Source organism: Phoxinus phoxinus (assembly GCF_949152265.1).
Source record: "Phoxinus phoxinus genome assembly, chromosome: 24".
NCBI lineage: Eukaryota > Metazoa > Chordata > Actinopteri > Cypriniformes > Leuciscidae > Phoxinus > Phoxinus phoxinus.
The window spans coordinates 7,345,056-7,372,664 of record NC_136899.1 but is presented as its reverse complement, the minus strand read 5'-3'; the positions used below and the strand labels follow the sequence as shown (position 1 = coordinate 7,372,664).

General features: G+C 37.2%; 3 protein-coding genes across 6 annotated transcripts in view; 1 reads left to right on the top strand and 2 right to left on the bottom strand.

The window, feature by feature from the left end:
- Positions 1 to 795: 795 nt before the first annotated feature.
- nrros (negative regulator of reactive oxygen species) lies at positions 796 to 6,839 on the bottom strand. The gene is made up of 4 exons (XM_079601430.1): positions 6,700 to 6,839; positions 6,188 to 6,321; positions 3,961 to 4,081; positions 796 to 3,108 (listed from the first exon to the last, which is right to left on the bottom strand). Exons 3-4 carry the CDS (start codon positions 4,066 to 4,068, stop codon positions 1,159 to 1,161), a joined length of 2,058 nt encoding a protein of 685 aa, XP_079457556.1. The 5' UTR covers positions 4,069 to 4,081; positions 6,188 to 6,321; positions 6,700 to 6,839; the 3' UTR covers positions 796 to 1,158.
- A 301-nt stretch (positions 6,840 to 7,140) lies between these two features.
- arhgap29a (Rho GTPase activating protein 29a) overlaps positions 7,141 to 27,609 on the top strand; it is a 54,122-nt gene continuing 33,653 nt past the window's right edge. For 2 of the 4 annotated variants that reach the window (XM_079601425.1, XM_079601424.1), the window contains exons 1-2: positions 7,141 to 7,357; positions 25,688 to 26,057. In XM_079601425.1, coding sequence (XP_079457551.1) covers positions 7,274 to 7,357; positions 25,688 to 26,057 — 454 coding nt within the window. In that variant the 5' untranslated portion in view covers positions 7,141 to 7,273. Of the gene's footprint in view, positions 7,358 to 23,950; positions 24,108 to 25,085; positions 25,190 to 25,687; positions 26,058 to 27,609 lie in introns of those variants that run through there. The other 2 variants (XM_079601426.1, XM_079601427.1) reach the window with 2 other exon arrangements.
- Positions 12,510 to 16,934, bottom strand: fbxo45 (F-box protein 45). Its single transcript, XM_079601431.1, has 3 exons — positions 15,957 to 16,934; positions 14,909 to 15,265; positions 12,510 to 13,629 (listed from the first exon to the last, which is right to left on the bottom strand). Exons 1-3 carry the CDS (start codon positions 16,287 to 16,289, stop codon positions 13,444 to 13,446), a joined length of 876 nt encoding a protein of 291 aa, XP_079457557.1. The 5' UTR covers positions 16,290 to 16,934; the 3' UTR covers positions 12,510 to 13,443.

The following is a 27,609-nucleotide window of genomic DNA, read 5'->3' as shown; positions in this document are numbered from 1 at the left end:
TGTTATTAATTTTGGAATCATATATATATATATATGTGTATATATATATATATAATTTTTTTCATAAATTATATTTTTTAATAATACATTATATAATTTTTTTAATGCATATTATTTTTTGTATATTTTTTATACACATTATAAAGGGATCTAATCACACTAATGACTGTTAGGGTAATATTTCAGATGAAAAATGAACACGACAGCGATCCTTTACATCCTGCTGAAACTGCCTCTGAGAACTCGGCATGGAGCAAAACCACACGACCGCCACCCCCCTCTATGATACCGAGAGCTGGGCAGTTGCTACAGGTCTTAACAAAACAGGAAATTTCATGTTTCCTTTGCTACTTTTAGCAACTGTTCTTAACGCGCAACTTCTGAGAACCTACATACATTCACACACACAAATCTGACTTGGATTGTTATACTATAAAAAGCACATGAAGACCACTATCGTAGTAGGTGTTCCCCAAAACAAATGCAAGACAAATAACAACAAATATGACCATAACTTGTGTTAAATTAATATTAGTAGTCGTGTATGGTCCTTTTAGATGCATGTTTTGTGAAAGGTTTATGTATTTAACACAAGGACATAGTCAAATATTCAACATTCAAGGTAACCCTGTGTTAACATTTGATAATTTTCCACTGAAAAACCTATTTTGATCAACCACTAACCACTCTGTGGTGTTTCAGCCCTGATTTGAAATTTAACCCTCGCACGCACATCAATATTGGAGAACTTATTTTATCAAATAACTTATTCAATATAAAAAGCACTAGAAAGGCCAAGATCATGGGTTTAATTGCCAAAGAACACATATACAAATAAAATGTCTAATGTACTGCAAGCTGTTTTCAATCAATATTTTGCCAAATGAATAAATGCAAATATAAAACATAATGAGTAAAAGTTGAATTGCCACTTTTGTTTTCACATTTACAAACCATACAGCAGCCAGACATTTTCATGCATTCTAATGACGATAAAATGAAATACATTCACATACAGACCAATATGGCCTAAATATTTCACAATATCACATTTCTCTTTGGCTATGTCCCGTTGTCTGAAAGTAGCAACCTTTAACAGCATATTTGCATGTTAGCCCCTTATTTTACAGAGACATTCGTTTTACAATAGCATGTTTCTCAATAGGAAGTCGGCCTCCAGCATCTCTTTTTAATAGCGCGAGGCAACATTCTTGGCCTAAAGGTTAGCATGTAAATGATAGAAATACCCATGATGGAAACACTGACTGTTACAAAGAGAAGGATGTACCACACAACAGACTCCTCATTACTGATACCACCACAGTGGACGGTGTCCAAAAGGACGATATTGTGACGTCTGTGGTTTAAGTCCAAACAAGTAATCTCGGAGTGATCTACAACATTGATGCCTTTATTCTCCCCGAAGGTCCTGTACCAGTCTAAATGGCAACAGTTGAAAGCATTTCCATTCATATAAACAGTGTGCAGTCTTTGAGCTAACATGTTAGCATGTTGGGACTGGATGGTTGTCAACATGTTATCCCTCAAGTCCAGAAGTTTCAGGTTTAATGCCATTAGAGATTCGGGAAGTTCTAGTAGTGAGTTTCTACAGATGTTTAATGACTTCAAATGGCTGTACATAGAAAAGTCGAAGTTTTGAAGACCGGTATTACCAAGTCCCAAATGCTGTAAAGTGTTTGCGAGACCTTCCAGAGATTCCGGTTTAAGATGTAGGTCTGGATTGTTGGAAAGTTCGAGATGAATCAGCGGCGTGCCCTTGAACGCTGAAGACGGTATGTTTTGAATGCTACAGTCGGCAAGATAAAGCTGTTTTAGGGAAACCATGTTGGACCACACAACACATCCTGAGGAACTTGTGTAGTTTGGCAAGTAACACACGTCCACTGCGTTGTGACTGAGATCTAGTGTGCTAAGATTTGGTAGACAAGCAAATATCCTAGGTTGAAGGTTCTGAAGGTCATTTGTACTCAGATTCAAATGTGTGAGATTATTTAGCTCACTAATGGAGCGTTGGCTTGCTGTTAGCTCGGTTAACCTGTTTCGGCTCACGTCCAGTTCATAGAGGGTGTCTGGCAAATCTTCAGTCGTCAAACTAAAGGACTGTAAACAGTTACTTCTCAGCCTCAGCCAGTAAAGATGTGGCATCTGTTGAATGAATCCTTGGGGGAAATAGTTCACCTTGTTTTCACTCAGGTCCAGGAGCTCCACTGAAGAAAGATCACCGTGAAGACTCTCATTCCAGAGATCCACTGTGATGTTGCTCACATTTTGCCCCAAGTTATAGTACTCAACCTTAGTCGTCCAGTTTGAAGATGTGTTATTTGCAAAGTGTTGGTAAAAACCAACTCGATTATTGGACAACAACAAAGTTCTTATTCGGTTGAGTGTTGGAAGGAACGGAAAGAACAGCAAATGGTTGTCAGACAGATCCAATGTGTCCAGCTGAAAGGTCTCATTCAGATTCTGATTGGTTATGAACCATTCAATGGAATTGTGGCTGGCGTTTAGGACCAGCAGTTGGGTCATCTCAAAGTTGACCAAACATGGCAAGTAGTTGAAGGCCAGGTTCAACCTCTGGAGTTTTTTCATGTGATCAAATGCTCCACTGATCTCAAACAAAGAATTTCTCTCGACGTTCAGCTCCTTAAGCTGATGAAGGCTTCTGAATGTTGACTCATCCAGCCTCTGCATGGCATTCCGGGACAAGTATAGAGACTCAAGCGAGGACAGATTCTGTACCAGCACAGACACCATGTCCTCCGAGAGATCATTACCCGAAAGATCAAGCGTCTTTAGTTTGGATAGAGAGCTCAAGGACTTGGCCACCTGCTTGTGTCCCTTATAAAGCTCATTGTCCGCTAAATTGAGGTTTTCTAACAGAGGCGATTCCGAGAAAACATTCTTTTCCACTGTCATTAGTAGATTGTTGGCACAGTTCAGTATCCGTAGAAAAGGATACCTAGAGAGACAACCATCTTGAAGGTTTAACATAAGGTTCTTGTCTAAGAAGATCTCCTCAATTTGATGTGGTAAATTATCTGGTATGGTGGAGAGCTGACTGCCGTTGCACAGAGCCTTGTTTTGGATCTGGAGATGTGGAGAGACAGAAAAGAGAAGGAAAGACTGATTTAGATTCTTCTTAAAAAATTGAAAAAATTTAAATAGTAACATGATGATGTGACTCAATATTTCCACTACAGTTCATTGGGCCCATAGGAGAACATCAAAAATAGATGAACAAAAAAAATTAGCCCACTTGTGGTTTGCTGATTAGTCCTCATAGCCTATACATGGTAAAAATGTTTAGTCAAGTAACCTAAAAATGTCCTTCATGTGGTAATATCTAAATTCAAGTCAAAAGTAATATTTAAAATGTCTAAATCCTCCTGAATACATCAGATTACAAATATTTTTTTTAAGTTCAGGATGAGTAAAAATAACTTGTTAAAGTGATAGTTCACCCAAAAATGAAAATGTTATCATCATTTACTCACCCTCAAGTTGTTCCAAACCTGTATGAGTTTATTTCTTCTGCTGAACACTAAAGAAGATAATTTGAACAATGTTGATAACCAGACAATTGACGGTAGCCATTGACATCCATAGTATTTTTTTCCCCAACTATGAAAATCAATGGCTACCGTCAGCCGTTTGATTACCAACATTCTTCAAAACATGTTCTTTAGTGTTTAGCAGAAGAAAGAAACTCATACAGGTTTGGAACAAATCGAGGGTGAGTAAATGATGACAGAATTACAATTTGTGGGTGAACTATCCCTTAAGGTAACAACTGTAACATCATACTTTAAGATTAAGCATTTTGAATATATTTTCGGTTTAGAAACTAATACGTTTATGGGCATTTCCTTTCCAGGAGATCATCGTGTGCATCAGTGTTCATCTAGGAGCATTTGTACAGTCTTCCTTTTTCTCACATACCAGACTGCAGGGGAAGGTCTGCGGATGTCCTAAGGCTGAAAGAAGGCCCAGCAGTAGCGGCACCACGGCGTGACAGACCACGATGGACAAGCAATCGAACACCGGCATCTTAACATGATCACTGTGATGAAGGTCAAATAGACTATTTAAGCATTATGACTACAAGAGTAAATATGTATTCCTCTAAAAACTAGTGTATGTACACACAAACAAACATACATATATCTAAAAGTGATCTTCACTCTTTATTAAAATATTATAAAAAAAATATTAAAGATTTTGTAAACATATTGTGCTTGGAATCAATTTTTTTTCTATTTGTGATAACGCAATGAAAAATGGAATGGTAAATTTTGCGGACATAAGTTTTGGGCAGGCTGTCCTACAAATACATTTTGAACACATGCAAAAACAAGAAGGAACCAAAGAAGTATTAATAACTGATTATAGTCAATCATGTATGATTTTTTTCTGTGAGCTTTTTGTTCTTCCTATTTCCTATCTATCTATCTATCTATCTATCTATCTATCTATCTATCTATCTATCTATCTATCTATCTATCTATCTATCTATCTATCTATCTATCTATCTATCTATCTATCTATCTATACATGCATTTCTTTGTTTTTGAAAGAAGTCTCTAATGTTCACCAAGGCTGCATTTATTTGATCAAAAATACAGTACAACAGCAATATTGTGAATTCAATTATTACAATTAAAAATATCATTTCTAATTTAATATATTTTAAAAAGTAATTTATTCCTGTTTTCCTAATTTTCAGCATCATTACTCCAGTCTTCAGTGTCACATGACCCTTCAGAAATCATTCTAATATGCTGATTTACTGCTCAAGAAACATTATTATTAATTGAAAACAGTTGTGCTGCTTAATATTTTTTAGGATTCCTTGATGAATAGAGAGATCAAAAGAATTTTAAATAGAATTTATTTTAAATAGAAACTTTTTGTAATATAAATGTCTTTACTGTCACTTTTGATCACACTCATAAATATGTCAAATATATTATTTTAAAAAGGAAAAATTGAGACAATATGAGACAATAGTCAAAAACATAAGCTTTCACAAGGAAAAACTTAGTTAGTATGGCTAGACACTTTCTGGACACACTTTACAGTGTCCATGTAGTTTATTAACATGTTCACAAAACAATTATTGTGTTGATCTGCTTGAAATTAAACATTTCCGATGCGATTGAATTGAATTTAAGTACCGGTAACATAATATAATGTTCATCTTAAATATTTTAAACACTTTTTTACTTTGACACCTAGTGGTCCGTGTGGCACGAATAGCGGAAATTATTGGCTAAAATCAAATTCCAAATGTGTTTTAGGTTATAAATCAGATCGGTTAGGCTGCGGACACAGGATCAAAGCCATCAGTTGATTTCAAGTGGCCCTAAAAATACTTGGACACTTGTGTCACACTTAATGCATGAATGTTACTGCCTTAGATATCAAAATATCAAACCAACGGCATTTATTAAATAAGAAAGATTTGCTTCAAGCTAATATTTAAGAAATACACACACACACACACACACATATGTATATATATATATATATATATATATATATATATATATATATATATATATATATATATATATATATATTTACATATATATATATATATTATAAAGATATGTGCAGTCCAAAATTAAGATAACTATTTATTTTGACAGTTTATGTCAAACCTTACTGGAACATCACCACAGTAGTTATAATGTTATTATGAACTGTCCTTACTTTACAGGACACCTGTGTGAATGTGACAATTGACTTTATAAATACCTCAAATCACCTTGGAATCGTTTGGTTAAAAGTCTAATAGGTCATCATTTGAGATAGGCCTATCTAAAAAGTCATTTGTTTGTATATGCCAGTTGGTTTGATATTTTATTATCTAAAATCTTGACCTTTTATGTGTGATCTATGAGACAAAATACTTTTGGAGCCACTGTAGGCTATGCATTAAAGCTAAGACACAATATATCCCAAACAGTTCGACTGTTCGATCACCACAAAACATGTTAATATTGCGCGCTTGAGTACGAGAGGTCACGCAGGCGACAATACCTGTAATGAGTGCAGCCTACTGAAAGTCACATTGACTCAAATCGTTAAACAAATTGCTATTAAACATTTAGCCTGTCCGTTTTATATTGACACACTCTCATGTGAGTATAATGTGGACACTTACCCCAGCGGCAAGGATCGCGCCCTCCGCTCCTGTGCGAAGTTCACAGAAGACCATTACATCGGTTTGCGGGGAGGTTCGGTTGGCTTGGTCTCTTCGGAGATGCAAAGTGCTTGATATCTGCATCTCTGCAGTGTCTTTAGTAATTGCGGAAGCAAGCAAGCAACGGAAACGCAGTCACATGAAGCCAGCCAAGATCATTTCTCACACACACACACACACACACACACACACACACACACACACACACACACACGCACACACACTGCAGGGTCAGAAATATGCACGTTAGATATGTAAAAATCGACCACATCCCACAACAGTAAAAGTATTTCAGTTTATGTAGACTAATGGCGTAGAATTCATCTAGAGTATAACGGTTCTTACATAAACTAAAAAAGTTAATGCATGAGGACAAATTATTGAAGTGAACCATGGCGCGTGAGATGCAAATGCACGTTAAACTATAAGATGCACAAACATTTCACCTTATTTCAGTCGACCACAAAACCTACCAAGTGAACACACCCAAAGCACCCACTACTGGTTTCACTCATCAGATACTACTCAAGAGGAAACCACCAAGAGCTCACACCCTTCCTGCTAGAAAGATGCAGGGCAGGCCCATCACTTCTGCGCGTTGAAACTGTGCTGTGTTATTCACAAGTTGTGCTATTGTGAAAACGTGTGAAAATGTTGACACGTGGCACAATTGCTTCATTTCCAAATAGGCTACATCTGCTGATAGCCATCTACCTAAAAGCATTTAGTGTTTACACATGTAACGTTACACAATGATTTTCATACGTGACCACATCCCATTTTAAACTGTAGTAGCATAACGAAAGGCGTACAGTACGTATCTTATTGCACTCAGTAGTGGTTCGGGCTTCTAAGTGCAGACATTAGAATGTAAAAAAACAAAACAAAAAAAAAACATCTATGTAAAGTCGACCGATTGATCAGTTTTGTAAGTAGGCCTAAACAACTGGGGCCTCATTTACAACCGTTGCGTTCGCACAAAACAGGCCCCGAAAGAGGCGTACGCCACTTCCGACGCATAAGTTGTGATTTATAAAAACAAACTTGATGGGAAAATGTGCGCACCTGCATGCAAACTCTGACCCATGCGTACGAACGTTTTGGAGACGGAGCAGTTTGGCGACACCGATGGTGAGCTGGAGTTAAATGTCTTTTTGGTCACTTTTAGACAGAAAATCGAAATAAAATTATACATATACAGAAAGATAATAGCCTACAAACATAATTTCACTCACCAAGCCTATCACTTGAAGCAAATATCCACACCTTAAATGTCCGCGCCAGCGAGCGCGTTGGGCCGTTTAGTGAAACTGACGCACGTAACGGCAGATGAAGTTGTAGTGGCATTTTTAATCTTTCCTAATGATTTAAAAGATTAATGCTGTATGTTCTCTGTCTGTATTCTGAGTTTTTGCTGATGTAACGTTGGTTCAGCTGGAGATGGAGGTGTGAGGCCGAGAATGATCTGTATCTTAAGTTCCCATGCTGGGGGAAGCTGTTCCTGCTTGTATAAACGGTGGGGGTGATGGTTTCCCCTTGCATTATAAAGTAGCAGGCCAAGCTCTCTTGAGGAGAAGTCCCAGTATCTGTCTGTCTCTGACTCTGGCCTGCAGCCTGGCTGCAAGGCTGGGGTCAGGGAACCATTTTCTTGCATGAATAAATTACTTTTCTTTTTAAATACAATTTGGATCTTGACGTCTCTTTGCCTGGGAATGCTGAGTTTAGTAATTGTTTTTGCCACAACACATGATAATAGCAGATTGTGCAAATTTATAATGCACAACAAGGTCTATCTGTTTCCATTACAAATATAAATCAAATAAAAATACTATTAGGCCAGTGGAAAAGATTAAGAAAAACTTTCTCTGAAATGCATTTTGCACTATTTTTTTTTTTTTTTTCAAAAACAAGGCAAGGATAGGCTACTACCGGTAAATTATTTTTTATTAATGTAATGTGACAGCACATTCGTATTTCATATTTTCCTAATGTCTTGTACCGTTAAACATGTTATCACGTGGATGAATAATTATATGCAAATGATATGCAGATGAGGATATGCATAGTAAAACTACGCGCTGTAAGCTCCATATATGGTTATTTCGGGGAGGAGACGCATGTGCGCACAATCTTCCGCAGACTGGGATTTATAAAGGGATTTTGCGCATGTTCTGGCGTAGGCCTACGCACGGTTTTATAAGTCTGAATATTTTTTTGCGCACGCCATTTTTGGCTTTTGGGCGCTCGTACACTTTTAGTAGGGATCCTACGCACAGTTTTATAAATGAGGCCCCTGGTGATATGCGAAAATAGCGAGATGTTTTACATTTACTATGCTAGCGTGTTGTGTGTGGTGCCGTCAGACCATCACTAGCGGTTTTTAGTGCATTGCAGTTGGGGATGGGGTGCAAGAGTGCAATAGGCTAGCAGGGATAGAGATGGATAGGGTTAGTTGTGAAACCGCCGAGATTCAAATTCCAGAAGAAATGGGATAACTTTTCACAGGTGAGAACGTTTGCGTTTTAATATATGGGCCATTCTACAGAATTGGTGCAAAGCTGCAAACTGCTGTCCCACAACCAAAAAACACATTTAAAAAGCATAAGTAGGCTATTACAATTTTAGATGTTTACAAAGATCCTATGATCTATTGAATCCCACAATAATATTTAAAATATCATAAGCTTAATCTGTGTAACTTTAAGGAACGTCACGACCAAACACCTTTTTTCTCCAATTAAGCAAACTATTTTTGGTGTTATTCCATAAAATTTAGTTTTTATGTAATGTGTGTACAAGGTGCTACCGTTCTGATTTAAAACATGTCGTGCTGGTTACAATCTTTGAACTAGGCTCAAAAGTATACAAAATTGTCCGAAACAGTCACTACCGAAACGTGGTGAAGTTTCGGTTGTGACATCATGGTGTTTTGAGTGTTGTAGCGATTATCTTTGAGAAAGTAGTGATTCTTTTAGAGAAAGTAGCGATTCTTTTTAGGAAAAGTATCGATTCTTTTTAAGAAAAGTATCGATTCTTTTTAAGAAAAGTATCGATTCTTTTTAAGAAAAGTATCGATTCTTTTTGGATAAGTAGGGATTCTTTTAAAGAAAAGTAGCGATTCTTTTTAAGAAAAGTAGCGATTCTTTTTAAGAAAAGTAGCGATTCATTTTTAGAAAAGTAGCGATTCTTTTTGAAAAGTATCAATTCTTTTTGGAAAAGAAGTGATTCTTTTTAAGAAAGTAGCGATTCATTTTAAGAAAAGAAGCTATTCATTTTAAGAAAAGAAGCGATTCATTTTAAGAAAAGAAGCGATTCATTTTAAGAAAAGAAGCGATTCATTTTGAAAAAGCAGCGATACATTTTGGAAAAGTATAGATTCAATAGAGATTCAATTATGCGCAATTGCGTCGATCTATGTATATATCTATGGTTGCAAAGGTATTCTTAGTAATTGTTGGTGTTGCTATGCAGTTACTATTTTGTCAAATTGCTTTTAGTGCAATGCTTTGCAGTTGCTAAGCTACTTTTTGTGTGTTGCTATGCTGTTACTAGGGTGTTGAGTCATTTAAGTGCAGTGCAATGCAGCTGCTAAAACATGTTATTTTTTTAGTGCGTTGCTATGCAGTTGCTAAGGTAATTTTCAGTGGGTTTCCAAGCAGTTGCTAGGGCGTTTAATGTCACTATGCAGATGCTAATGTGTTCTTAGTAGTTTTAGTGTGTTGAAATGCATTTGCTAGGGTGTCAAATGCAGCGCTATGCAGTTGCTAAGAAAATTGTTCAAATGAATCGTGGTTTTTCGGGGGTTTCTAATTGTTGAGGGGGCAGGGTGGCCCGGTCTGGACAACAAAACTAGCCCATCAGCCCAGCGATCGCCAACAAAAATAGCCCAAACCTAGCCCAATGCGAATTTGGGGGCGCCGCAGACTTGGCAACCCTTATTATTGGGAGATACGATCGGGTCCGTGGCTCGACCATTGGAGAAAGCGTAATGGCCAACTTGGATCAGTGTGCTTTGATAACCAATCACATTACTGCCTTCACATAATTTAATTTCATTCAGAGTTGTGCGACAGTTTGACAGTTAGATAGGGCCAGGCTGTGTCCGAAATGCCCCTATACCCTTAAATAGGGCACTATTTGAGGGGACAGCCATTTGTAGTGGTGTCCCAAACCATAGTAGATGTAATCAAGTGCACTAATTCAATCACACAATGCACCTCAATAACGAGTGTACAACCAACGTACACTCAACGTCTAGACTAGAGAATACCTATAATGCATTGCGAGAGTTGCTCGCGCCAAATGAATTCCCGCGTCTCACGGGAAGATGGCGCCCGCAGCTGAATCATAGGTATAAATTCCGTTTCAATTGATTATTAAATTGGTTTAAATACAGTTTCCATGAGTTCAAGATACATTTTCTATTACTACTGGAGCTGCCAGTTTGTTAAGTTTCAAATGATTATTAAACAGCAGGCTACAAATTATTTAAAGCTGGAGCACTTCTGGTCCGTATTCACTCACTCGTTTTCATTCCTTCGAGTGGGCTATATAGGGATGTTCGCCGGAGTCAAATGTGACGTCACGATATGGGCGTGGTCGCGAACTGGTTGGCACTTGGCAGAAAGAACCAAAACATGTCGCAGACTCGCAGCAGTATACATGTGTTTTGTCAGCATATGCTAATTATTTGTCCGAAGAACCAAAAAAGAGATATAAGGTTAAGCTTTTATATAACCAGGGTTCATGTTCTCTGCCTGATCAATATCACCTGAGTGAGAATTGGAGCAAAAGCCCGGACACATGGCCAGATTTGACATTCGGCGACATCTATCTGTATCTCATCGACACGCCATCTATGTTTACCAGAGAGTCGATGAAGGCGTACAAATCTTTAGATGCCTATAAATTAAGTAATAATTACGAATATTACTTGTTGTAACTAAGGATAACTGGTAAATATGTTACAACTAGAGTAAAAATACAGGTGTCATTTATCCATGGGCTATATTTTGAATCAAAATGATCTTACCTCTGATATATAACATTGGTTAACATATAAGTAAAATGTATGAATGAAAATACAATAATTTGCCCTTAATTTATAAGGTTATGTCAGTGTTATTATACTTCCATTGCTCAGTCACAGCATGCACAAAAAGTTATGTAAACAAACACTTTGACACGTCTTCCGCGGTATTTTGTACAGTTATTCATTCATTAATTAACCCATCAATGCGATAGAACCTACTAGTAACATTTATTTACAAAATTAGTTTTAATTTTTAACGCAAAATGTAGGTAGCTGACGCGATCGTGGTCCGCTGGCTCCCATTGTTTTCCGCTGGGTATAGACGCCTAATTGCAGAAATTCAAAGCTTTTTTTCTTGATTCAGGCTGTTTAGGTACGCGGTAGAAGCTCTTGGGGTTATTACTCTTATCGATCTTGTTAACACAGCCGATCACAAAGCACGATACAACCATTTTTCTTCTGTGTTTGCGCTGCGCTTTAAGCGGTCATTACTTTTCTTCTGCCAACCAGAGCGCGTCGTGACGTCACGGCGAACATCCCTATTGGCTAAGTGGAGTAATGTAGGGAATAGTGAATGAGGTTATAGGGGGCAATTTCGAACACAACCACAGAAATGAATGAGAAGTGCGGTAAACTGAATCCTACCTGTCTCGCAATTGTCTGTGACTTCTTTTATAAAAAAAGCAATTTTTTTCAGTGTAAACCAAAAATAGATCAACCTTAAACGAATGTTTAAGAGCAAATATGTTGAAGATTAGCCGATAGGCTGTCAATTAATTAAATGTTAAGCCTTTTCCCACAAAAACAGTTTAGTCAGCGTAGTGAAGCCTCTCCTCCATGGACATTGATGGCCTCTGGTCTCCTTCCCCGCATACCATGCTAACATTTTTGCTAACTTTGTAGGCTTGTCTTCAAGTGGCTTTGATTAAAATAATAAATCTCTCTCTCTTGCTGTTAGCTGAGGCCATCTTGTGGTTGAGATCCACTGTTCTATGATATTTTGGTCCCTTGATATGGCTTGGGATTTTAAAAAAAATGCCTGTTTTATTGTCCACCTGCTACAATAATAATTATGACAGCTTAGAAAATTATTAGCACACCTGCACTATTTGAGGTATCATTCATGTTCATAGTCCAAACAGTGGATGATGTGTACAGTACAAACCAAAGTTTAAGACTACACCAAATCCTGACCTTAATTCTGAGCAATAATTATAGTTAGTGGTTAACACCACTTACAAACCACTGATACAATTAAAAAAAGAATGAAATAGTCCTTTCCTTCCATTTTAGACCGATTGCACTATACAAAATTAACATTGTTATAGAAAATAACAAACAGATGTGACTGTCAACTGTTGTTTGGCCTTGTCTAGGAACTCATGATGACGGACGCCACCTTGTGGTGAAAAGAGAACAACTATGGGCTCTTCGTCGATTGCTTGATACAAACATTAATATACCACCAGATCAATCATGTAACAACAAAACAGTCTGAGATACATTCACAGTCTGGCACAATTTAGAGTTTATTTGCAGTCTCCATAACCTTGGTTATAGCAAATATGGACCTCAATAAATAAATACTATACACTTATACATCACAGTTAAGATGTACAGTAACAAACGGAATAACGACATACTACCTTTGCCTGTCCTTAAAAATAATAATAAAAAACAGAGGAAGAGACTGGTATACTGCATGCAGATAACTGCTCTGGAAAAAACAGAACGGTAAGATATTGGTACATCGTTTTGGCATGTTTACTTCATGTTATTTACCTACACGTAAATGTGCTTTTTTTAAGTGAAAGCTTGGGCCGTCCTTGTACTCATACAGTAGCTTCTCATTCCATGCGTGTGTAAAATGTTTGTAATGAATTATAAAACTTTGTCACTTGTCTCTTCTATTTTGGCTTAATTTTTTTTAACCTATTTCATAAAATAGAACAGCTGCTCCCTGTGCAATTTCATAAATTAGATTAAAAGCAGGTTTTAAAAAAATGTCCCAGGTCTTAAAAAAGGATTAAAAACAAATTGATGTTCAACTGAAATCCGCAGATGTGTGTTGGACATCCTCACCATCAACAAGCCCCGCCACCAACCACAAATTTTCCTTTATTTTAGTGACAAGCAGCAGTTCCCATGGTGCTCTCCGGTGGTGATAGTGGCACTGAGATCCTACTTATCCATCCAGGGGTCTTCCCAGATACACCATAGTCACTTCAGTGTTCCCATAGACGGCAGAAACTGCTGGAAAGAGGCATGCTTTGGGCAGCCCCCGGAAAGCCACTCCAAGGAACTCAAACCCTCGCTCAAAGGCTAGTGTCTTATCATCCATGTCTAGGATTACACGTATTCTCTCCCCTATCTGGAAAATAAATACAAACATATGATAGAAAATCAACAATTCTTATTTCTAGGAATATTGCAGTATTTATTATTAATAATTTATCAGTGCACATTTTTTAAAAATGAATGTGCCGTCATAATCTTTAGTCAATATAACTTCCCCTTCCTCTCGCAGCGACATCTCTTATTTGATGATGTTTACTGGCGTGAGGGCGGGACAACCTTTCACTCACATGAGATCGACTAATAGCAAACCACAATGATCCAAAGACCCAATCAATTCCCCATGGACAAAATCAAGTCCTGCCCTTCTTGTTCAGAAGCCTTTTCACTCAGAAAGACTCACAACTTCAGTTTCATGCTGACTTTTCAAGGAAAGGTTCAAGCAAAAATTACAAACTGACTAGAGATGCATGATATATCGGCCACCATATCGTTATCGGTTGATATATGTTCATTTTTAAGTTATCGTTATCGGCCTGATACATTCATTATTTACCAATGTATTAAAGACAATAAATAATGGATTATTTCCTTCAGCTGAGACACTTCAGATGCACACTGTTCGGCATGATGGTTTTGAATTGCGGATTGGAATTTGGATTTATATTTATCTGCAAATATATCGGTTATCTGCTTCCAATTATAAACAATTATCGGTTATCGGTATTGGCTAAATTGTTCACATCGGTGCATCCCTAAAACTGACATTAGTTACTCTCCCTCCTGTTGTTCCAAACCCGCGTGCTGTTATGTTTGCCATCAAAAACACAAAAGAAGATATTTTGAAGAATCTTCACACTGTCGTCGTCGTAAATAATAAAAAGTGAAAAAAATGTTGAGGTACATTATTTCTCTAAATGAACAGTTCCCCCCCCCAAAATGGAATTGCTGTCATAATGTATTCAACTTCATGTCATTCCACTCATTTAGCTTTCTTTCTTCAGGTAAAACACTAAATAAGACACATGAAGCTGTTGTCTATATTGTGAAAGCCAATGACCTTCAATAAACCAAAAACGACAAAAGGTACAGTAAAACTAATTCGTACATAAACATATGTACTCTGAAGTGTACTTTTTCTTTTTACAATTTTCAGTGTACACACACTACTTATACTATTTATACTACAAAATCGCATCCTCTTGTGTGTTTCGCAGTAGAAAGAGAGTCATAAGGTGCTAAACGTCATGAAGGTGAGTAGGCTAAATGACAGAATTTCCATTTTTAGGTGAACTATCCCTTTAAGTTTGGAAAAGCATGATGTTTATGTATAGTACATTCTCAAGCTCCACTACCTGGTATTTTGGTGCGTTGTTGCACTGGGGGAAGTTGCCGTTGACCTCTCCATTGTGAAGCAGGTTATTGTCTACTAGATTCCAACCCCAGCTCTGGTCATCGCTGCCTAGAAGTGCCACATAGCCCTGGCACTGCATGGGAGCCCTCTTGGTCGCGATGCCGATCACCGCCACCGTGCCAAGAGGACCCTCCCACCAGATCTCCCAGGCATGCCGGCCCTCCGAGAAGCCGATCTTCCCACGGGCACCGTCAGTGCTTTGGGCGATGGGGTTACGGTGCAGAGTAAACCCGTTTTTCTTTATATATACATTCCTGGAGCAGTCATGGGAACTCAGCGCATGCTGGAAAGACTTCAGCTGAGGATAAAAGAAAGAAAGTTAATAAAATGTTATCTAGAATAAGACGGTAATACAATGGTAATTCTCTCTATAGCCTATATAATTTATATGAATTATGATATGTTTAAAAAAGTATGGTATGGTTTATTTAGTGGTTTTATGCCACATCAGTATTTATTCTCATCGCAAGAACAGGGTAAAATAAGTTACAAATAGGTAAATAGATTAATAAACATATTTGGCAGTACCATGTCCAAAACACAATGCTGGTACCATGCTTTTTGGTGATGAGAAGTCTTAGCTTTGATACGAACAGTCAATACAGGATTTTAGTAATTTATATGTACCGGTAAATGCCATTTTCCTGCCCATCATTTTATGCATGCAACCTATTGATGTGACTGTATTTGGGTCCAATATTTACAAATGACGTCATACATTAGCACCGTTCTCTGACGGTCACCTACACACATAACTCTATTAAAAAAATACGAAATGAAAAATGAACGGTTATGGATATTATTTGAAAAATAAAAGCAAATAATAGCAAATTAGCATGCACTAAGGAAATTCTAGTTTATTTAATAAAAAAAATCAATTTTAGAAAATGCATGCATGATGCATGATCATACGTATTACAGTGTCGGTTGTATAAAAAAAAGAAGAAGAAAAAAAAGAATAGCACATGAACTACTTTGACCAATCTTACTTTTCCTTTATATGAAGTCAGGTTGCAGAGGACATCAGAGCGCAGCGCTTCTTCACTGAGCAAGCGGGCGCACAGACTTCGCCACACCTCGCTGTTTTCATCCGCCAGACAGTTGTACCAGTGCCAGCAAACGAGCGAGCAGTTCATGAGATCCGGCAGCTCCAGATAGGAGAACATATGCTCGAGAACTCGGCTGGGTAACCGGCCCGCGATGCTCGATCCTCCGTTTAATAATGCGGCAGAACCGGCGCCCGACGAGGAGGAGCAGCAGCCCGCGGCGGCAGAGCCCAGCCCCGCAGACTGCGCCCCTCCACCGGCCACTGCGCCAGACATGTCAAACTCCTCCGCTGAAAGCAACCGTTATTACAACCGCTAAGCTGGATTCAACAGCGGGTCAGAACCCCACCGCGGTCCCGTGAAGCACGTTTGCCTGACACATCTCCCGGTGTTATTGCTGTTGCGGCCAAATGGATCAAAATCTAAGCTATGTGACTATTGTAAAGGTCCTGGACGGCGTGTGGTCAACAAATCCGAGCACAATAATCAGGACGGATTGTACGAAAGTATATCGTTTGATTAAGTTACTTTATATATTAACAATAGTTATCCAAGTGTCGTACATAACACGTTGTAATGCTACTCTTTCTGTTTCTGTTTCACATCAGTAATGCCCGATTCATGAATGAATCACTCTTGTGAGTAAGATCTTTTCAGTGAATTGATTGAACTGGTTCACACGAAACCATCCTTTTTGATGAGCCGAGAACAAATGAGTGAACCGTTTGGAGTAAACCAAGTCTTTTGACTAATGGAGCGAAAGGTATAAAATGTTCTAAGATAAATGTTTATGTTTTAGCACGTTAAGGTGATTGTTTTACTATGGAATTGTATTCAAATTATATTTAGGTCCTAAATAATAGTTGAATTGTTTCTCACCGGTTCTTTGAACTGAACTGTTTGAAAGAACCGATTCGCGGAAATGAATATACCATCTCTATTTTAGGTTATACACTTCTTTAAGGACCTTGCAATTGACTAGATTACGTAGATGGGAGGGGGAAATGGAATGTTACGGGAAAGACAACTAGAGGGGCGGGGCATCCAAGATGGCAGCCGGAGCGGTCGCAGTTTCATGCAGCTGATTCAATTTTACTTTCCATCCCCTATTTTTTAACTCTATTTAAACCCGGACGCATTATATCTTTCGGTTATGCATTAGGTCATTGTTTGTTTTGTTTTAGCGAAGTAACTTGATATTTAAGTTAGTTTCATTTCCTCCTTGAGTTGGCGATCGTTAACTGAACCCTTTGGCGCACATGGAATCTAAGGATAGCACGATGAAACGAAAAGGAAAAAAGAGCTCTACCTCTAAGTTGCTTACGGAAGAGATGGAATTAGAGGTTCCTGTCGCTCTTGGTGGATCTGCTGCACACATCGAGGTAGACCATCAATATGACCAACAACATCCCGATGTCACCCGATCTGAATGCCCAAGTCTCGAGATTGTACATGACTCCGACCAAGATACGCCCGTGAAACCTCAACAAAAGAAATATCGAGGAGGTGATATCTCTCTGTCAGAATTGCAAGATAATGTAATTGCGGCATTGACATCCAGGATTAAAGAAAGTGCTAACGACCTCGGCAAGATGATTACCAGCAACACGGTGAGCATTGAGGGCCTTAAGAAATCAATTGACTTTGTGTTTGAAGAAGTAAACGCCGTAAAAAAAGATTTGAAAAATTGCAAAACTACCGCCAACTTAAACAGCACCAAAATCCACGAACTTGAGCGAAGTCTAAACGATGCCGAACGCTATCAGCGGAGATGGAACCTCCGTCTGTACGGTATTCCTGAACATTCTGAGGAAAACATCAAGCAGAAAGTCATCGGCGTCTGTGTCTCCGTTGTTCCCGACTCAAACGTTTCTTTCAAAGATGACATAGATGTCGTGCATCGACTGGGAAAGCTGATGGAGCAGGCCAATAGACCAAGACCAGTGATCATTCGCTTCGTGAGAAGATTTACGCGGGACCTGGTCTGGCGGCAGGCCAAGCACTCTGAATATCTGAGGAGTCACAAGCTGAGATTCACCGAAGATTTGTCTCAAGCAGACAAATCACTGAGGATGAAGAGGTGGCCGTTGGTTGAAGCTGCTAGGAAGGAAGGAAAACGAGCGTTTTTCGTCGGTGTGCGCGTATTCATTGATGGGAAAGAGGTGCAATCACCCCCGTGAAATCAAGGGATTCGCATATTGTCTCATGTGAACACTTTTCCTTCTGACCTGTTCTAGTAAGTTTGTACTAGTGTTTATTACTTGCCTAATGCAAGTTATTTTTGGGTGAATGTTATCTATAACACCTATAGTTCCATAACCGGGTTCGTTCTTATTTTATTTCAAAGGGGATGGAAGTTTTTTCTCATATTGTTCTAGTTTTTTCCTTTGTTCCTTATATATTCATGTCGTTTTCGTTAGTTACACTTAATGTCAGGGGTTTAAGGTTTAATGTTAAACGTAAAGCTTTGTTTTTATTTGCTAAACAGCAGAAATCTGACTTTTGTTTCTTTCAAGAAGTTCATTCAACTCCTAAAGATGTTAATTTCTGGAAAACTCAATGGGGTAATGATGTTTGGTTTGCTCATGGGTCTGAGCGTACAGCTGGTGTTGCAATTCTAAAAAACAAATTTTCTGGGGACATTTTATTTTCTGAGGGGGATCCCCTTGGTCATTTCATTATTTTAGTTATTAAACTAGATCTGGTGACTATAATTATTATAAATATTTATGGGTACAATTCTAAAACTGAAAATGATGCTTTAATAGAAAAATTAGAGAGTCGTATTACACACTGTTTATCTAAATTCCCAAATTCACTTATTTTAATAGGAGGAGATTTTAATATCACTTTAGACAATTCCCTTGACCGATGGCCACCTCGCAGTGTAAATTATCATAACTCCACATTGAAGGCCTTTATGCAGAAACTTGGAGTAATAGACATTTGGAGAGAGAAATTCCCTGGTATCAGTTCTTTTACGTGGAATAATAAGGCATGTACCAATATGTCTCGTATTGACTACTGGCTAACTCCGTGCAATTTACATAAAGAAGACATTTCTGTTAATATTCTTCCCACGCCATTAACAGATCATAAGGCAGTGTCTATCAACGTTTCTTTACATTCGTCTCTTTCCTCCAACCACCATAACTCTTATTGGAAGCTTAATAAGTCATTATTGGAGCATGAATTTGTAAAGGTGACCATTCGCAGTTTGATTGCACAATATTGGAATATAGCTCAGATTAGTAATAACTATTGCACTAATTGGGAGTTATTTAAATTTGAAGCTTGTAAATTTCTTAGAAAATTTGGCAGTTTATTATCTAAAGCTAAAAAACTTGAAGAGGAGACAATAATTTCTAAAATTACGGCTTTTACTCATAAATCTCCTCCAGATTTGTTGGATAACGAATATCTTGAGTTATTTACACTTCAAAGCCAATTAGATGATATTTATAAAAGGAGGGCAGAGGGGGCCTTCATTAGATCTAGACAGAGATGGTTGGAAAAAGGTGAACAGAATTCTTCATATTTCTTTCAATTAGAAAAATTCCATGCAAAATCAAATACAATTTTGCATCTAAATATTAATGGTAGGATTACACATGACTCAAAGGACATTGCAGATTACTGTTCAAACTTTTTTAGCACTCTTTACAATTCAAGGTTTAATGAAAACGATTCTTCCGTTTTTATGGATAGTCTTACTAATTCGAAAACTATAAATGAAGATCAAAAAGAACATTGTGATAGTTCTATATGTATAAAGGAAGTTCTTCAAGCTATCACAGAGCTCAAGTTTAATAAATCTCCTGGTGTAGATGGTTTAAACTCTGAGTTCTATAAAACCTTCTCAGAAGAACTTGCTCCTTTTCTTTTAAATCTTTTCTTACAATGTATAGAGTATGGTACACTCCCGCCTACCCTGACACAAGGCCTAATTATCTTAATTCCCAAACCAAAAAAAGACACTTTAATTTTAGACAATTGGCGACCAATTTCCCTTCTTAATAATGATTATAAAATTTTAGCCTCTATATTAGCTTCTAGAATTAAGAAAACTTTGGATTATATCATTGATGACACACAGTCAGGTTTTATGCGTAATAGACATATTTCAAATAATATTCGCTTGGTTTTAGACCTTGTTGATTACCCACATCTATACCCAGACGAGAGTTTCATTCTTTTTTTAGACTTCCATAAGGCCTTTGACACTGTTGAACATCATTTCATATATTCGGCCCTAAAAAAAATTGGTTTTGGTGATTTCTTTATTAATTCCATTAAAACTTTATATTCTAATGCAAATTGTTCAATCAGATTGCGTAATGGCACCTCACCCAGATTTAATCTCAGTCGTGGTATCAGACAGGGATGCCCTATTTCCCCATATTTATTTTTACTTTGTTCACAACTTCTTGCAGATCTAATTAAACAGAGCCCTTTAAGAGGTATCACTGCTGCTGGCAGTGAAATTATCATTAGTCAATTGGCAGATGATACCACTCTTTTTTTAAAAGATGCAGGAGAAATACCTTTAGCCCTTAAAATTGTCCATACATTTTCTAAAGCTTCAGGGCTTTACCTGAATATAAATAAGTGTGAATTAATGTCTCTTAAAAACAGTAATCTTCTGTCAATTTGTAATATTCCCATTAAAGATGAAATCACATATTTGGGTATTAAGATTGTAAAAAACGAAGAAGAACGATGCAAAATTAATTTTTCACCAGTCATTGACAAAACAAAGAAAAAATTAAATCATTGGTTACTTAGAGACCTATCCTTGAGGGGGAGAGTATTGATCACAAAGGCAGAGGGCATCTCCAGACTTACATATGCTGCGCTCTCCTTAGCAGTTAATGATAATACTTGTAAAATTATTGATAAAATGCTGTTTAACTTCCTATGGAAAAATAAAACCCATTATATAAAGAAATCTGTGGTTATGAACTCAACTGAAAATGGAGGCCTGAACTTCTTAGATTTTACCACCCTTAATCACACCTTCAAAGTAAACTGGCTTAAGCAATTCCTTAAAAAACCAACATCTATATGGAATATTATACCTCACTTTATCTTTTCACAAGTTGGTGGACTTCAATTTCTTTTGCTTTGTAACTACAGCATTGCCAAACTTCCTTTAAAACTATCTAATTTTCACAAACAGATGCTTCTTTCGTGGAATTTAATCTATAAACACAACTTTTCACCCAACAGGTGTTTTATCTGGAACAATAAGAACATTCTGTATAAATCTAAATCTTTATTTCTTATGAATTGGTTTTGTAATGATATAGTATATGTTAGCCAACTGTATAACCATGAAGGTCTTATGTTGACCTATTCTGAATTTCTTTCTAAATATAATATTCCAGTTACTCCTAAAGATTTTGCTGTGGTCATGGATGCTGTGCCCTCTGGTCTAAAAATGCTTCTTAAAAACACCTGTCCTCTGCTCTCTCCATACTCGTTGGATCCTGCTGATACTGAAGTAGGCCGTATCTGTTTTTCTCTTTCCTATACTAAAAATAATAATCGTTGTGTACGGGCTTTGTTTCAAAGGGATATTGTCTCGAGACCTGCTATTATTTCATTTTGGAATGGTTGTGTTGATAATCTGTTATGGAATACAATCTGGAAACTTCCTCATAAATACTTAATCACAAACAAAATCAAAGAAATTTCCCTTAAACTCATTTATAAATATTACCCATGTAATTCGTATCTTGTGAACAGATTTAATTGTGATATTGATACAATTTGTACTTTTTGTGATCTACAAGATGAAACACTTTATCATTTATTTTGGAGTTGTCCTCATTCAGTTTGTTTTTGGTCAGATTTCTGTTCCTTTGTTAAGGCTCATATCATGCCCAGCTTTCAGCTGTGCTTTAAAAATGTATTATTTGGTTTTTTCTCTTGTGACAAATCTTTTCATAAGGAATATTATTTAATTAATCTGTTTCTTATGCTAGCTAAATTTAGTATTCACAAATGTAAATTTGGTGGAAACAAACCTTTGTTTTTAATTTTAAAAGCAGAAATTCAACAATACTTAAACACAATAATGGGTTTGAAAAATAAGAAAGCTGCAAAGTGTGTTTCAATCTGTAAACATTTTGACGTCTTTGTTTAGCTTTTAAGTTTGTCACTATGTCTGTACTGTACGGATTTTTATATTTGCTTATTTGGTTTACTCTTTGTACTCCCCTGACTATACTTGTAATTCATAAAATTCAATAAAAAAAAAAAAAAAAAAAAAAAAAAAAAAAAAAAAAAAAAAAAAAAAAACAACTAGAGGGCGCCGTTTAGTTTACGATTCTTTAAAGGCTCAAATAAAAATAACCTAAAATGTAGGCTACACTTTTGACACATTTATTAAAATATATTTATTAAATATTCATTAAAATAAAGTGCATTATTTATAGGCTAGCTATTGCTGAATATTTAAAATCATAAATTAATAAAAGAGAGTTTAAAGGGATAGTTCACCCAACAATTCAGTTCAACTTCTTTTGTGTTCAACAGAAGAAAGAAACTCATACATGTTTGGAACAACTTGAGGGTGATTGATGAGTAAATTTTCATTTTTTGGGTGAACTATCCCTTTAACTCACATAGGAATCAACCTAATATGCAATAACTGTGGACCCCGAAGAGAAAAGGAAGAAAAAGATCCCATATCTTAGGTCACATTCATGTAATACATGCCTTCAGTCTGTTTCTTTCTCAAAACAGCAACTGGAGTTTGCAGTTATTTTACTTCCTAAATGGCTGGTTATTAATTAACTATTATTAAACCTTCAGGGTTATTTAGTAGCTTGAGCTAGACAAAGACTAATGATGTAATTTATTCTTAATACTCAAAGAACGATTAGATTTCCTCAAATTTCCAGATGTTGTAGGAATATTATGTTTTTTTCCCACCGTGGTTATGCAACTGTCAGTCTGTTTTCTGCATGATTGATTGCTTGCTGCTCGAATGCTGTCTGGTCTGATGGATCATTGGCTTTAACGGAGGGGGGCAGGTAGTGTATGCTTATATTTCCCCCCAATGAAGCGATTATGTCAGTTATGGCTCACCATTGCTTTGCCACATCTTATTAGCCAACATCTACTATAATGGGTTTAATGGGTTTATTTCTGCATAAAAGATTATTTATTGTAAACTTGTAAAGTCCATGTTTCCATGTTCAGTGAAACTTGCTGTCAGACCGGATTGACTGGTTGACTGGAAATGATGTATGGTGCTTTCTGTAAACCACTATATCTGCTGGGGGAATGAGAATATTAGTGTTATTGTATTGACTATAAATAAGGGAGTACATATGATTACATCAGTTGCTGGCAGGGAAATCACTTAAAGTGACAATACCCAATATTTGTGAACAAAGTTGCAGGAATGTTTTGGAAAGGTAGACACTGAGGGGGATATAAGGGTTATTTTCATGAACTAAAAATAAAACCATTAAAAAAATAATTAGGCTACTTGAAATAAAATCAGCATTAACTGAAAAAATGACACTAAACAAACACTGATATGCTCCTAATATTTAGTGGATAATCAACGTTTTTGCAATGCTAAATAAATGCTAGATGTATTCTAATAAGCATTATAAAAGCAGCCACTAGATGGATCAAATCCCTTTACAAATAAGCCTTCCCTTTGCACAGTCAATTTATATTCCTGAGCACAGATGTTAAGTTCCCTAGTTATTCTTGATGTCCTGAACTATAAATGATAGGCAGGAAATTTAGTAAAATTAATCTAAAGGATTTTTATATATATTTTGAAAGAAAAGAAGCCGTGTATGTCTACACATTATCCAGAGTGCAAGTACACCTGTTGTTAGTGGGTGGAGACTGAAGCCCCGCCTCTCAATCCACTAGGGCCAATCATGAGTTAGATGGCCGTTAGAGGGCGGGGCGAAGCAAGCGGAATGTGATGCTCGCATAGACAACATTATTTCGGTTTACGGGACTGAGATTGTAGAGAAAACCGGGGATTTAACGGCATTTCGGATATATTTGGGCTTCCAGTATACATGTATCTGTGTGCAACGATCGAGATATGCTCCTTCAGTAAGTATGCATTTTCTAATTTCATATTTGCTATAACGGAATTGCTTGACTGGTGGGATTTTGATTTAAATAGGCTACTACGTTAATAAAATGATGAAGAACTACTGCTATAGGTGAAATACGTATTATAAATAGTATTTGAGGTGTGCAATATCGTATTAACAGCAACACAGAAAAGTTACAAAAACTTAATGACCTCGGATTTAGTTAGTGAAAACTTCTCCCACTAACATGTAGTAGGCTAACGTTACCTTTTTGAGGAATGTTGTCTTTGGTTGTTTGGGAATGGACTTCACGTGTCCTAAGGCACTGTCCTTTGACATTGAACGCAATCTTTGTTAGAATTTACGCGTTTACTGTGATTGTTTAATTTTTTAATCGCGTCATTCTATCTGTTTATATTAGTAATTTTGGTGTAAAAATGTGTGGAATTATCTGACTGTGTGTGATGGTAATTATATGTTTTAGTGTTTGGAGAAAATGTGTTGGACTTGTTAACACAACAGGGTTTCTAGCACTCAAATTTCTCTAAAAAGAAATAAATACTTTCTGAATTGAAATTCTTAAATACTGACATGTTTGGTAATGACATGAAGTGACATTCCACTTCTTTAAACTGTAACTCTGCTCCTTGTCTCATCTCATTTCCATCACCTTTTTTTGTGTGTGGATAAATTCAGTTGTTCTCTAAAATAATTGTTGACTCTGGGGCAGTGATTAAAACAATTGCAAACTGTTCACATGTTCAAATACAAAAAGAAGTAGCCTATAAATATGTTCTTAGGAAAAACTGCAAGGTAGAATTTCCATGTTTTTTGTAATTCTGGGTTAATGTCATAGTAACTATGTTTCTGTGAAGTTCTAATTTCCCTAAATCTATTTTATATTGGACTTCCTAAATAACTTGTCATCGATATATTTGGGATTCTAACTTACTCTTACTAACCTTGTTTTATCTTCTTGTCTTCGGAATAACAGCAAGGGACGGTTTTATTTACAATCCACAGTGTGGGTTCTTTCAAAAATGACAGAAATCCTAAACAAAGACAAAGTGAGATGTTACTTCATCTTTAGTCTGTGAGGTTAGTGGTTTGGCTTTCCTCAAACTCAAAGCATTTTATCTTGCGCAAAGTAAAGGCATTGGGATTGTTTTTACCTGCATTTTTAAATTATAAAATTATATTAAGAGCACTTGATATAAAGAATGCAAGAAAAAAAAGAAAAAAAAAGCTTGATGGAGACATATTTAGACTCAGGCTTTACTCAAGCTTTTCCTAAGCCTCAGGTCACAGTCAAAATATGCCTTTGAAATTCCTGGTTTGCTTGTAACTAATACCCATCTCAAAGTATACCCGACCGTATCACCTTTAGTCTTTTTGAGGTTTCTTTATTTGAGATGCAAATCACTTTTGAGACTCAGTGAAGTCTAAACCAATTTGGTGTGTAAGACATCCCTATTAGAGCACAGCTTAAATTTCTCCCCTGTGTATGTGCACTGCAGTAAAAGTCCTGCAAATAGAAGTGCTCTTGTCTTCAAACATCAGTGGTTTAACCATACGTTGTGTCTGTTGTGCACACAGGACCGACTGTCAGTGAGGAAACTCTTGGAATCTGAGAGTCTCCTGGGACCGTTGCACTGGGATCCTTTCAAACTGGCTGCAGCTGGGATGTTTGCTGCTGGGATGCTACAGCAAAGCAGCGGAGGACTGAACAAGCTATCGCTGGGAATGGCTCGGCTTCCCAGCTCCCACTTTTTCCCCCTCTCCTCGGGTTCGGGGTCGTGGGGTTTGGGCCGGTCTGCGAAGAGTGGCTCTCTGAGCTCCGTCAGCTCGGGATCGGACAGCATGGACATGGCGGGTGCCGATCCCGACTACATCATGCAGCTGGTCAACGAAGTGCGGAGGTTTGCAGATGTGCTGCTCCACCTCAAGGAAGCTTTTAACACCAAAGGTAAGCGTGAGATCGCACAGTGTTGATGGAAAAGAGCTGGTTGTTGCTGTCAGAGTTTCAATCTGTCGTGGGGTCAACTTTAGCCTTGGTTTCAGGGCCACTAACCTCTCTTTATCTTTTTTGGATAGCGGCGAGGGAATGTTTATTTGCCACAAATGTGAGTTCATTCAACAATGCCAGCAATCTTAAACAAAGATAGTCGGAAATGATTTTGTCTTTATTTAGAAAGGTTAGTAGTTTATTTGCATTTTGTTTAAAGCAAATAGATATTTGAGCCATTTTTAATCCATTATGTTATATAATTTAAATGTAAAAATATACATTTACAATTTATAAAAATAAATACATGTATAAAACAGTTATTATTATATGTTATATATATGTGTATAACCCCACCCCCAAAATCTTGCCATTGGTTGAGGCAATATTGTGTGTGTATGTATTATATATAATCATAACAGCCTTGATTGTGGGATTATTTATTCAAATAATACCCTCTGTGGTAATTCATAACCTTTCCTCTATACTCTGTAATCTTAAATGAAGTGTTTTAAAACAGCAAGAAATGTTTTATAATAGAGGAGTGAATAAAGATTATCGGGATGATTACTCTTGCATGTGCGATTACTGCATTCCCAAGGCAGTGCCGTTTGGGTCCGTTTGGATCAGATCCAGTGCACTAATCCTTGCCTTTCCTTGAGAGTTCCTTAATAAGGAGGGGACGGAGGGGTGGTTGTGTGTGTATGTGGTGGTGGGGGGGGGTGTTTCCAGCCTCCCATTGTGTCTGTGCCATGTTGTCCAGGGACTGTAGGAATCTCTCCTTTTGTTTGGCGGGGTGATGGAGGGTCCTTGACCCCAGCTGGGTAGGAGAGTAACTTTGAGAGCTGCCAGTGTGTGACCAGTGCTTTCGGCCTCCAGGTCTCCCCTTCCCGCAGCTTTGGACCTTGAACAGTAAGAGCCACCAGATCTGAGAAGGGATGTTACTCTTCCAATCATTGGAGACTTACATTGTTGTCATCGTTCCGAAAGTGTGGCACTTTACAAATCCGTCTCAGGCTTGGAATCTTTCCGTAGAGTGACCTTATTAAAGATCTCACAGTTGCGCTTTTACAGAGAAAAAGTTAACCTTTAAACACGCATGTAGCATTCTTGAAAATACCCCTTTGTGTCTTAGCCTTGGTGGCTCAAATCAGTGGATATTATGTAAATAAGCTTAGTAACACACTAACATGGGAGTCATACCATAATGCGTTTGCCCTTATCGCCTGAAATTCAGCGAAATGCAGGAAAGGAGACTAATTGAACAGGAAGCTGAATATAAGAGAGTGCAAAGAACTCAAGAGGCTCCTTTGGAAAAGCAAACAAACATTACTTCTGCTTTGTAGACTGTTGACAGTATAAATGTGTATATATATATGTATAGATTTATTTAAATACTTTTTAATGGCACGTAGGTGTCTTTAAGGGATAGTTCACCCAAAAATAAAAATGATGTCATCATTTACTCGCCCTCAAGTTGTTTCAACTGTCTGTTGATTGGACCCCATTGACT